This window comes from Nilaparvata lugens, unplaced genomic scaffold, assembly GCF_014356525.2.
Source record: "Nilaparvata lugens isolate BPH unplaced genomic scaffold, ASM1435652v1 scaffold6754, whole genome shotgun sequence".
NCBI lineage: Eukaryota > Metazoa > Arthropoda > Insecta > Hemiptera > Delphacidae > Nilaparvata > Nilaparvata lugens.
Window position 1 is genome coordinate 1 of NW_024092505.1, and position 13,492 is coordinate 13,492.

At 35.0% G+C, this 13,492-nt stretch overlaps 1 protein-coding gene across 1 annotated transcript; it reads left to right on the forward strand.

The window, feature by feature from the left end:
* Nucleotides 1-742: 742 nt before the first annotated feature.
* On the forward strand, nucleotides 743-13,215 carry LOC120356428 (the record flags this gene model as incomplete). Its single annotated transcript, XM_039445370.1, has 6 exons — nucleotides 743-929; nucleotides 3,180-3,332; nucleotides 4,930-5,020; nucleotides 7,224-7,396; nucleotides 8,404-8,469; nucleotides 13,091-13,215. Coding segments are annotated over exons 1-6 (771 nt in total), but the record flags the coding sequence as incomplete, so codon positions are not given.
* Nucleotides 13,216-13,492: the final 277 nt, after the last annotated feature.

Below are 13,492 nucleotides of genomic sequence, written 5' to 3' on the forward strand. Positions count from 1 at the left end.
GTAGAAGACAATTCACTTACTTATCACAGAGGATAATAAATCTTGTTCCTACTCATTTTGTTGCCAATACAAGCCGGAGCAAAAAACTAAATTGCGAGATTGACAAGATCAAATAAAACTGAAGACAAAATCTTCTAAGCACCAACTGTTTCTTGTTTTTATGTTTTGTTTTTTTTATCATAAAATTATAATTATTGTGTTTTACTAACTTTTATCTAATTTAATCTACAAATTTATATTTGTGTGTAAGTTCCTAATCTTTGTTCTTATTTTGGTTTAATTTCTTAGTTTATATTGAATAAATATATTACTGCAACTTAGGTCTACGCACAGGTTTTACCTTGTAGGCTACTCCTTAAACATAGATGGACATAAAAAAAATATACTGCAGTTTTGGGATCATTTTATATATTTAATAGTATTTTTCTTGTATTATTTTTGTATGTTATAATATTAGATTATTATAATGTGTATGTTTTTTGAGAAATAAATTTAAATTTGAAATTTGAATTTGAATTTTGAAGTTTTTTAAAGAATAAAGGGTGCTATAAGATTTATTTAATTTTATTGACATTCTATATTTATTCTCAATCGACTAAATTTCAATCTAGTTCTAGATTATCACTATGATGATAACCAGGCTTAAGTGGTACGAGAGGAGATCATTGACTGATTGATTTGTTCCAGAAGATGGAGGCGGCGACATTGACGACAGTCAGAGGAGACGTGGCGGCGGAGCGGCGCGGCGCGGGAGCCGCGAGCCAGCATGGCGACCCCGGCGCAGATGAGCCGCGCGGCCAGTCGCCGTAAGTCGCGCGTCCAGAAGCAGCACAGCTACGACGATGAGATCAAGGCGGCAGGCGGTGCCGCTTCCGCTTCCGCGGCTGCTTCCGCTACCGCTGGCATGCAGCAGGCTGATGTCGGATTGGGTGAGCGACCACATTTACCATCTTCATTTCCAAGACGCCCTTAGGCCCTTCATAGGGTGTACTTTGATGACAGGTTGACATGGACAAAATTCAAGTCGATAATAAATTCAAATTCAAATTCAAATTGTTTTTATTCTGATTCTAAATCAAATACATACAAAATTTCAAATACATCAAACATCAAAATGGAAATAAAATACAAAGTGCACTGAAGAAATTGTATAAAATATAATTTATGTAATAAGGCTTTCTACGTGTATGATGTATTATGAAAAAAAAACAAAGCTTTTTTAAAACAGAATATTTCTAGCTTGCTGTAAGCATATAATGCTTAACGCGTGCAAGCAGGAGTGCTTAAATATACTATAATTGAATAAAATCAGAAAGAAGAAAAAAAATTTTTTTGGGCAAGAAAAAAATGAAAACACACACTCACACATTCACTCACCTCTCATACATTTCCAGTTTGGGCTTAATTACTTTTTGATATGATTTTCAACAACTATAATAATCATTATGTCGAAAACTAAGAAAGAATAAAAAACATGTGTTCTAAACAATCAGGCAAGATATTTCTAAGCCATTTAAAAATGTAATATTTGAACATTTTCCTATTATCAATTCTCTTGCCTCAAAAGGTAAATTATTGAAAAATTACGAACATAGAAATACAAACGATTTCTGGAAACAAGTGGTATATGACCTGGGAAGCCTTAGCAGATCAGAAGTGACTCTCCTAGTTTGATAATTTGTTCTCTCCCTGAAAAGTGCCTGACCACTGTTTCCAGACATTACAAAGAATAGGTATAAAACTTTGAAAACATATATGTATCTTAGAGGCAAGCATTTTATATCTTGAATAATATCGTGAAGAAAATAAGTAAAAGATAAAGAAAGGAAAAAAGTGTTAAATAAGTAAAAGCATAGAGAAACAATAGCGTGAGTAGATACCCCATGGTATAGGGCGTTTATGTCGCAACTTTTACTGTTATCTCAAGCCGATAGTCCACGTAGTTCTTTCCCGTGAAGCTGTGTGACGCTCGTTGTCTCTTATACTGTGCTTTCATACACTTTTACCCGGTCGAAACAGTAAAAATCGTCAATAATCGACAGTAATCGGCTTGAGATAACAGTAAAAGTTGCGACATAAACGCCCTATACCATGGGATATCTACTTACGCTATTGTTTCTCTATGGTAAAAGTCTCTTCATCTTGAGAAATATTTCAAAATATGTCCCACAAAACACTGTTAAATTTGCGTAATTCACTACTTTTCACTTTTACCTCACATATTAACACTAAACACTGACTAATTATCACTATATTCACATATAAACTCTAACATGATCAATCTCTATGTTTTGTTAGAACTGTACTATAAATCTGTAAGTTTCCTCAACCTTTGGACAACATTAACTTTTTATCAAAATTTTTGGAGAGAATAGAACAGGCTCAGCCTAGTTTCTCCTTCAATGTCATAATTATATTATGACTAGCCGTCAGGCTCGCTTCGCTCGCCATATCCATCTAGCCAGGGGGCACCGCCCCCTGGACCCCCGACTGGATCGTCCAAGAATGAGATCAGCAGGCTCGCTTCGCTCGCCTACATTTTTCATTTGGGCATTTTTATCATATGTTAGAACAATCCAGTCGGGGTCCAGACTAAACGTCTGGCTAAACGGATATGGCGAGCGAAGCGAGCCTGACGGCTAGTAATATAATAATCCTACTTCCCAGGATTGAAGTAGCAGTGCCCATCAATTTTTCCGCGATAAATGCATTTTAATCTTCAACTTGGTGCCAACCTAACAAAGTTAACTCAACTTAATGCCAACCTGACAAAATTATTAATTTAGTTGCCAGTTAACAACTGTTTCGAAGAGGTACTCTATAATCTAGATTATAGTTCTATAGTAACATATGGTATGGAAATTTCAATTATAATTAAGAGATTGGGAGAAGAAGAATATACATGCTAAAAGACGAACGTTAAACCCTTAAAAACAACCCTTAGAGTTAAAATATTGCCAAAAGATTTCTTAGTGCGCCTCTAAAGGGCCAACTGAACATACCTACCAAATTTGAACGGTTTTGGTCCGGTAGATTTTTAGTTGTGCGAGTGAGTGAGTGAGTGAGTGAGTGAGTCAGTCAGTCAGTCAGTCAGTGATTTCGCTTATATATATATAGATTGTAGTATTATGTACAATAAATAAAATAAATTGAAATTTGAAATGATGTCCGGTTTGCAGGTCTGCCGGTCCAGCTGCCTCGCAGAGCTTCGGCCTACGACGTTTACGCGACGCGGACGTCGGACGCATTGACGGGACGCGACGGGTCGCCGGCCGTCGAACGACGTCGCTCGTCCTTCCGAGTACCCGCACCTGACCCGGACGATCAAGCCGGTTAGAGCACATTCATTCTTGTTCTAAAAATCAAATTTGAAAAATGAACTTACTTCCAATACCACAACCAGTGAGAAATCAATTAGAAAATTAGAATTACATTGGAATAATAGTACACAGTAAATTAATAAAACAATATACAAAATCTTTAAGCACCCTTCAGTTAAAAAAAACTTTAAAATATTTCAACAATATGTTTTTTTCAAATGAAGGGTTCTTTGTATATTGTTTTATTAATTTAAAAAGTAGCCCTTGTGAATGAAGTGTTTTTAGTACACAGTAATAATCTCACTTTTAAACTTCTTGTGTCTCGGATGGACACGTTACACTCTCGGTCCTGACTACCTATAGATATAGAGAAACAATAGCGTAAGTAGATATCCCATGGTATAGGGCGTTCATGTCGCAACTTATACTGTTATCTCAAGCAGATTACTGTCGATTATTGTCGATTTTTACTGTTTTGACCGGGTAAGAGTGTATTTTATTTATTTATTAATAATCATTACAATAATAATCATTCCGTTTGTATGAACAGCACAATATGAGAGACTACCAGCGTCATAAAGCTTCACGGGAAATAACTACGTGGACTATAGGCTTGAGATAACAGTAGGAGTTGCGACATGAACGCCCTATACCATGAGATATCTACTTATGTTATTGTTTCTCTATGCTATAGAGCAGTCGTCAGGTCATGTCAGAGGCCCTGGAATTGATCAGTTGCGACCTGAAAACTCTGACACCAGACCTGAGCCAGCCAGGTCACTCGATATTATCATTTTTCACTTACCACAACTTAAAAAAAATTCTGCTCTTATATCTTCTTCTTCTTCTGACCTCCACGGTATATGCATGACTGTCAGCTCCGGTCTTCAAAATATACTTTTTCTAGAACTGCGCATAATTTACTGCGCAGAAGAGTTTCTTTACACTTCCTAATCAGCTGATTGTAAGCAGCTCACCAAAAAGTCAGATCTTAACCTGAAAAGTCGGTAATTGTAACTCCGCCGATATAAGTAATTTAACAGGTTTGGGCAGTTGTGGAAAAAATTTTGTATGTAATTCGCGCGTAATGCTTCTTTATAGCTCTTGCAAAATTATAACGCTCTGCTTCGCGTCGCGTGATAACTGTTTTGCGCGAGCGATAAAGTCGTGCATTACACTCTTTATACATAAATAGCTATTTCATTATTCTGCCTTATTTGAGTCCACCTCTCCCTCGGTCTTCCAACGTTTCTATTGTCTACTGAGGTTTCTCTTGTCTGTAATGAGGGGAATCCTAAGAGATTCTACCGGTTCTGTCAATGTTTTGGTTACTCTTCCAATATTCTTCAATTTTTTTATTCGTATTTTGCATTTAGTTACACGATTTGACCATCAAGATCACTGGTTATCGACTAGGAACAGAAAGAGAAAGAAACTGAACTAAGTAGGGAAATGAACCTTATTGTGGGATGAATAATAAGAAAATTATAAATCGTGTTTCATATTGACCTATATATTGATAACAACTATATTCTCAAAAAATACATAATATTTCATCAATTTCTGTTCTAGCGGAATAATTAGCCTATTATTATTGATGTGTTTACAGGATCAGCACACTCAGCAGAAAGCAATCAAGTTCCTTCATCATCTCTAGTGATAGACGAAGACAGAAGATCCAGACGGAGAGGCTCACAGCTGTAAGTTTATTCATTTATTTATCTATTCACAATCGTCACATGATACATCAAATTTTAGGTATCACCATATTCACCTCTAATACAAGGCCCTGACCTACGATATTGCAACATCGCAGTGTATAGGCCTAGAATCTATACAATCATGATTGGTAAAAAAGATTTTAAAAAATACCAGCTGATCTTTTTCACCAATCCTGTAATATATTCTAGGACTACACTGCGACGTTGTAATATCGTAGGTCAGGGCTTGTATTAGAGGTGGCTATGGTATCACTCAAATGACTGGTAACATGTCAAAACAATATTAATAAATTATGATAATTCCTGTAACTGGTTGAGTACTAAAACATTGATGATTGGACACATAAGCCATGAAGTCACAATACTCTACTTATCGCTACAATAACTCCTCAAATATCAACTTTTAGGAAATTTTGTTTCATCACTTCATGAAATTATTTTGAAATTGAAAGTTATTATTCTCTTAATGCTTCCTCATAGGATCCGACTATAAATAATGATGATGATGATAAGAATAATTTCTCTGGATGTTGGATGACACATCTAGAGAAGTTTATCAGTTTGAAGGTTTCTGATCTGTATTCATGTCGGAATCAACAGAAAATTCAAAAATGAAGCTTAAACAAAATAAATTTCACATAACAAACTTGAAGCATAATCATTTTTCAAGGGAGTCTGCTAATTTGTATGTGTATCTCCTATACAATAAGATAGAGTAGGGTTGTGTTTGTTTGTTCGCATCAAAACATGTCAACTTGTCGATTGCATACCGGAGTAACAGGAATGACTTAGATCTCCAAATTTTGCACATCGATTCTAAAAATATCTATCTCGTTCACCTTGAAGCCCAAATTTCAATTTCCCTTATAGATTTTTTGGAATTAATGTTCAAATTTCATTCATAATTAATAACCAGTCCAATTTTGTCAGGTCGGCATTACGTTGAGGATGGTTTCTAGAGAAGATCTGAGTTTTTTCACTTAATTATGTTAGCACCAAGTTGAAGAACTTATCTACACTATAATTAAGGGAATAACTATACTATCAAGTGATTTCATGTGAAAATTGTATAATAAAAAACTGGCTTATACACGTATGGGATAGGAAAATTATGTTTGACGCATCATCACGTCTAAACTATTCGACTGAAATCAACTTGAAATCTTGCATATAGATTCTTAATTAACCTAGGATGGTTCTAAGCCTACTTCAATCTCTTCAAGATTCCACTCTATCAAGTTTTCAGTTTGTCAAGTTTCAGAATAGACCCTTGTGGAGCAAGAGATTATTCAAGTGTTCTTTATTTGAACTCCTTCAAGCCCTCATTTTCTCCAATATGAGTTGAGAGTGCATTGAATATTTTCGTTCCCATATAAAACGTGCCACTCTTCAGCAGTTACAGATAAAATTAAATAGAGAATGCATTTATTCAAATGCCAATTAATATATGATTATTATTGAACGAAAATCCTAAATAAATGCTGCAAATCACCCCGAAGACCTCTGCTACTGCAGACATTGACAACAGGGCTAACAGCTAGATGGAAATTCGATGAGAACTACTATCCAAAAATTAGTTGCCAGTCCGGGAATCGAACCCGGTACCTCCCAATTGCCAGTCAGGAATGCTTACCCTTACACCAAACTGACAATCTCTGGATAGCAGCGCTCATTTTATACGAAGCCATAGCGGTCAACCAGTTACAGATGGAATTAAATAGAGAATGCATTTATTCAAATGCCAATTAATATATAATTATTATTGAACGAAAATCCTAAATAAATGCTGCAAATCACCCCGAAGACCTCTGCTACTGCAGACATTGACAACAGGGCTAACAGCTAGATGGAAATTCGATGAGAACTACTATCCAAAAAGCAGTTCAAATCTATGATGTGGGTATAGAAAGCCTCCAAACCTTGTATTGTGGATAGTTTAGAACGAACTAAGAATACCTTTGTAGCTACTATTTCGCTCCCAAATTTAGGAAACATTAAAAGTTCAAATGAGGTTATGTCTTCTAGATTTCCACAAAATTTTCTGTCGAAAAATATTTATACAAAGCATTACTTATACAAACTTACTTTATATAACTTCTTAGTTTACTCTATATAAAAGTTTAGTTTAGTTTACTTATATAACTTCTATATAAACTTGTGTATTCTGTGGTTATGCTTTTAGGCCAGACATTTCGGCGTTGCGCGTTGCTCGTAGTGACGGCGCGCGTGCAAGCATAGCCGTGCCGCGTGCACCTGAAGAACACACTGCTGATCCAATCAGGAGACAGCAGTCGGTGCAGGACGGGGAAGCCATCAAAATCGTCATACATGACGTCGACTTCGATGCTAACCTCAGTGAGTTGAAAATAGTTCTAGTTCTGTGTACACGATATCTCGTCTCCCAATCAATGGAATGACTTGAAATTTGGAACGTAAGGTCATTACAATATAAGGATCCGACACGAACAATTTTGATCAAATGCAATTCAAGATGGCAGCTAAAATGGCGAAAATGTTGTCAAAAACCCTGTTTTTCGTGATATTCTCGGAAACGACTCCAACGATTTTGATCAAATTCATACCTAAAATAGTCATCGATAAGCTCTATCAACTGCCACAAGTCCCATATCTGTAAAAATTTCAGGAGCTTCGCGCCCCATCTGTACAAAGTTTGATTACAGATTCTTAATTATCAGGCTTAAGATTCAATTTAAACAAAAAATTTCGCGTGGAAAAGATTGAGCATGAGAATCTCTACAATAATAATGTCCAGTAACATTTTCACCTAAAATTAAAAATAAGCTAGAAATTCGAGAAAATGTGACTATCCAATTGCAAACTGTTGGCAACTGTTGATTATATTAAATGATCCACTATGAAGAGATAGCAGACCTCGTGTGTCTCCAGCGTTATTGCCCTGTCACCAGCTGGCTCAAATCCTTGAATAGTAGACTTGAGATGCGCAGGAACACTAGCGTCAGGTGATCAATTTCCTTGACGGCAAGGAAAGTTGTGCGAGTGTACCACACCAGATTTTTTTCTAACGTACCACTATAGCATTGAGTTAACACAGACTTAGCAAATAGCTGGAGTTAGCGAATAGCTCGACTTGGCCAACAGCTAACTCCAACATTGTGAATGTACCCCTTTTGTTGAGTTTTAGGTATGGCCACTTCCGTATCAATTTATTACAGTCAAAACAGTTTAGATTCCGTTATTCTGAAAATCGTTTTCATACCTCTTATGACCTCTGATACTTCTAATGATCAATTCCATTCAATTCAATTCATTAATTTAGTCTTCAATGAGACATGAAATGCTTGAATTGTGGAATATTAATTTGATTTTGTCATCTATTTCAGGCTCAAGAACGGGATCAAAGAGGAGAGTTACTCTGAGGAGAGATCCAGCTGACAAAGCCCACAGAAGTGAGTAGAAAGCATTAAAAAAATACAGTATTTTCGTGATTCCAAACGAAACATTCATCGAGTAAATGCAATTGAATTTGATCTTCTCTTTCTCAGTATTTTTCTCACTTAAAAATAATAATATCATAGAGAAACGATAGCGTAAGTACATATCCCTTAGTATAGGGCGTTTATGCCGCAACTTCTACTGTTATCTCAAGCCGATAGTCAACGTGCCTATTATAATACATTTTATCTTTCACGTAAAGGTAAAATATACCCCATTAAAAGTATAGTATTTAACCCCATTCAAAATATTCAAGCTGTTATCTGTAACTTACTAATAGCATAGATAAACAATAGCATAAGTAGATATCCCATGGTATAGGGCGTTTATGTCGCAGCTTTTACTGTTATCTCAAGCCAATAGTTCATGTGATTTTCCCGTGAAGCTGTGTGACGCTGGTAGTCTCTCATATTGTGTCGTTTATACACTCTCACCCCAACAAAACATTAAAATCGACATTCATCTACAAAATCGGCTTGAGATAACAGTGAAAGTTGCGACATAAACGCCCTAAACCATGGGATATCTACTTACAGTATTGTTTCTCTAGGATAATACTGAGGATGAAGCCCACGTAAGCTCATAGGCTTGTTCATACACTCTCACCCCAACAAAACAGTAACAAGCGACAGTAATCTACAATAATCGGCTTGAGATAACAGTGAAAGTTGCGACATAAACGCCCTATACCATGGGATATTTACTTACACTATTGTTCTCTATGATAATACTGAGGATGAAGCCCACGTAAGCTCATAGGCTTGTTCATACACTCTCACCCCAACAAAACAGTAACAATCGACAGTAATCTACAATAATCGGCTTGAGATAACAGTAGAAGTTGCGACATAAACGCCCTAAACCATGGGATATCTACTTACACTATTGTTTCTCTATGATAATACTGAGGATGAAGCCCACGTAAGCTCATAGGCTTGTGCGTGGGTACTTGAGAAAGTAGTAAGAAGAGAAGCAAGGTGTCATCAACTAACAGTGCGTTGAGAAAATTCAATGTTTATCTATGTAGTGCAATAAATATTTTTTCTTTCAACTTTGAGTCGTGTCTATGGAGGCCAATTGGTTAACCTACATTATGCTATCAAGCTCCTAGTCGTGATCAGTGCAATTTTTGTTTTAGTTATAATTTTTCTTCCGTTCGCGGAATTTACCCACGTAAATTCATGTCAGTAGACACTCAATCTTGATGAAGAGTGTTAGTGCTCTGTGACTTGTTGTTTTCGTAAAATGACACTTTTGGGTCCCTGGGACCCAAGGGTCACGACTAAAGTAACTTTTTTCATTTTTTCAAATGCACATTATTATGCAATAGTGATTGGATTCAAGCAGTCAATTTTTATTTCAATTTCATTTATTTATTAAAAACACACAAAACAAGACAAAACAAAATTACAAAGAATTTGAAACAAATAAAACACAATAAAATGTTACAAATATAAAAAACCATTGGCTTTGTGGTTGGGTGTGTTGGAGAAGAGAAAAAAAAGAGAGGAAGATACCTAGCCAACTATGGTTTCCCATGTAATAGGCAGGCAAACATAGGCAGTCAACATGTACATTTTTAACAGAAACTTCGAAAAATGTACAAATTGACTTCTAGATCTCTATTTCAATGACATTATTTATAATAAAAATAAATTCCTAGTTCAAGATAAGAATACTGACCCTGAGTAGGATGATAGTGAAACCAATGAACTTCATGTGAACCTAGGGATACTAAACTATCCCTAAAAGTGAACTTTATATGACCTTATATATTTTCATGTTCTTGTATAGTGTTTCATATAGGTTTTAGGATTCATAATAGTGTTCATCACTATTTTATTTATTTATTTTTGCCAAAAACAAAATACAAAAAAGCTTTACAAAAAATAAATATAAGTATATGCTACTGCACTTAAACCAAGATACATACATTTATTTAATTAGATATAATAACGAAATGATATCCTTTATATTATAAATAACAGTTTTAAAATGAAGATTCAATTTATGATCACATGCATAAGTACAGTAGGGAGGCAAAAACACCGGCAAAAGGAAGATTCCTTGTGCGCCAGTGTGAGTCGTAAATCAGCTTAATCAGGGATGTAATGTATAAACTTGAATCTAGCGTACGAAGTGTTCGAAAATATAATTTATAATATGAAGTTGATTATTGTATAAAAGTCAACGATTGGAAATAATTCAAGTTTAGCCATGCCTCTATGGTTCTTTTTCTGTGTTTATTATTTCGGAAATTATTAAGTGGAAATTCACTTTCTAGTATATTTATGAATTTACTGCTAATGTAGTAAAGTTGCCTTCTAAGAAGAGCTGAGTTGGTGTTATATATTTCATATTTTCTTATTGTATTAGGTCTAAGATTATAATTTATGTCATCGGCTAGAGGGAAATTATGCTCGTATTTAAAACTGTAATTTGTTATGCAACTAAGATATAACTGTCGTATAGTTTTAATATCAAATTCACTGAACAAAATCTTACTATCATAAGTTCTAGGTTTCTTTAAAATTGTCTTTATGATGAATTTTTGTATTAGAAAAAGGTTTTTAATATGGGTATCGAAAGTCCCACCCCAAACTATTAAACCATATCGCATTAGGGATTCTACTAGTGCCGTATATACCTGTTTGCATTCTGAGAAAGATAGCACATTTTTCAATTTATAAAATTTATAAGATAGTTATTTTAGTCTCTTACATAGGAAGAGACTATAATTTCATAAGTTTTGCAAAGATTGTGCAACATGAACTTGAGGGTAGGGTGAAAACTACCCTTAGAGTGAACTATGACCTTCCAATTTTTTTCCTGTCTTTCTAGTGGTGTTGCATGTAAGATCCATCATAGTATTCATCATTATAATTTTTTGTTCACTTTATATAAAATAATAACCAAACGTTACTTTTCACGACCATAAAAATGCAAGGTTTTATAAATTTATTTTTATAATTATAAAAATGATCGATTTCTGGTTTACTTAAGTGCTCATTGCGTTCATCAATAACCCTTGAACATATCAGAATCATAGAATAACATTATATCTTGAAATATATTGAAATATGCAATATGAAAGAAGCGGGTCCCTGGGACCCAGGGTCACGACTAACGTCAGAAAAAATAGGGTCACGACTAGAAGGTTAACCTTTTACCTTCATGGCACATTTCAGCTTTCATTGTACTAGAATTATTGAATTGCAATTGTGGGTTGAGGAAGCATTTTTATTGCACCTTTTGGTGTATTTCATACGACATGCAGTCAAATATCAAAGTAAATAATAAATCGTTTATTTACTGACTAAAGTACTATCGAACGGCTATAGTCAGGACCACGTTATAATGGCAGTGTTTGATTAGCAATGGTATTGCTATCCTTGTCTATCAATCAACAAAGCGGATAGCGCTATCTCTTTCTCGCTTTGCTCTGTTGCCAGATCGTCTTTTAACAATGTAGAATTAATAATTAATTGACAAAATATTTCTTCTTAATTATGGAATAATTGAAAAATATAATTTCTGGCTTGACGAATATAATAATGATTATTTTAAACGAGAATGAACAGTTAATACCACATCAATAAATCTGTATCAGCTACCGTCTATAGAAGGCATTGACAAGAGAGAGGATCGGCAACGTTGTTCTCCTATCTTTCTCCACACTGCCATTATAACGTGGACCTCACTATAGTAGACCTCACTATATTTTAACTGTTGGAAATGATCACTGGCCGTTCGAAAGTACTTCAGTCAATAAGTAAACGAATTTGATTATCTACTCAAATTTTTGACTGCATGTCGTGTGAAATGCATCAAAAATCGTGTGTTGATACATCGCAGCTCGGAATGTATTGTCTACTCTATCCAATAAATAAATTCATTCTTCATGGTTGACATAAGAATATAGATATCCTATTATATTTAGCAAGCAATTTCTGTATTTTTATATCTGATTATCTATCTGGTTATTTATTTTCGACAGATCTCGAAAACGGCTCTAACGATTTTCACGAAATTTGGAACATAGTAGGTTTATGATATGAAAATTCGACTGCACTAGGTCTCATCCTTGGGAAAACTCGCTGAACAACATTAAAAGGATAATTCATCCTTGGCTGAAACAGCTGTGGATGGTAAAAAAGTGACGGACCTCGAAAACGGCTCTAACGATTTTCACGAAATTTGGAACATAGTGGGTTTATGATATGAAAATTCGACTGCACTAGGACTCATCCTTGGAAAACTCGCTGAACAACATTAAAAGGATATTCATCCTTGGCTGAAACAGCTGTGGATGGTAAAAAAGTGAGTGAGCGAGTGAGTATGTGAAAAATCGAAATATCGCATCCCCGAAATTCAAAAGATGACATATAGCCAGCTGTGAAATATAAACACAACCATTTTGGAGAATAATTGTGTTCTGTTTATCAATAAATAAAAATAGCGAGCGAAGCTCGGTGCCCCGATATTTATTATGAATAATAGAGGATAAAATATATAATGAGATTACAATATATTTATTTATATAATTAATTTTTCTATTTATTGTTGACATGACAGCGAGGGGCTTCGGCATGCGAGTGGTTGGTGGAAAGGCGGGAGCAGACGGTCGTCTGTTTGCCTACATCGTGTGGACTGTCCCTGGTGGCCCGGCCGAGAAAGGGGGTCTTCAACAAGGCGATAAGGTAGATAACATCTTCAAAAACTTGAAATTGAATTTGACCACGTTCCTATAATCGAAAATTATCCTCGATGTGACTTTTTTGAACCATTATTTTTTGAAAATTATTGTGACCCATTTGAATTTTTTCAATTGTCATCTATTTCCTGCTTTCCAAAAACTTATAGTGGAATGAACAGAAAAATAATATGTCATCACATTGGCGAAATTCACTTCTATTCCTGAGTTATAAACATTTATTTATTATTTATTTATTTATTTATTACATAAAACATAGAAAG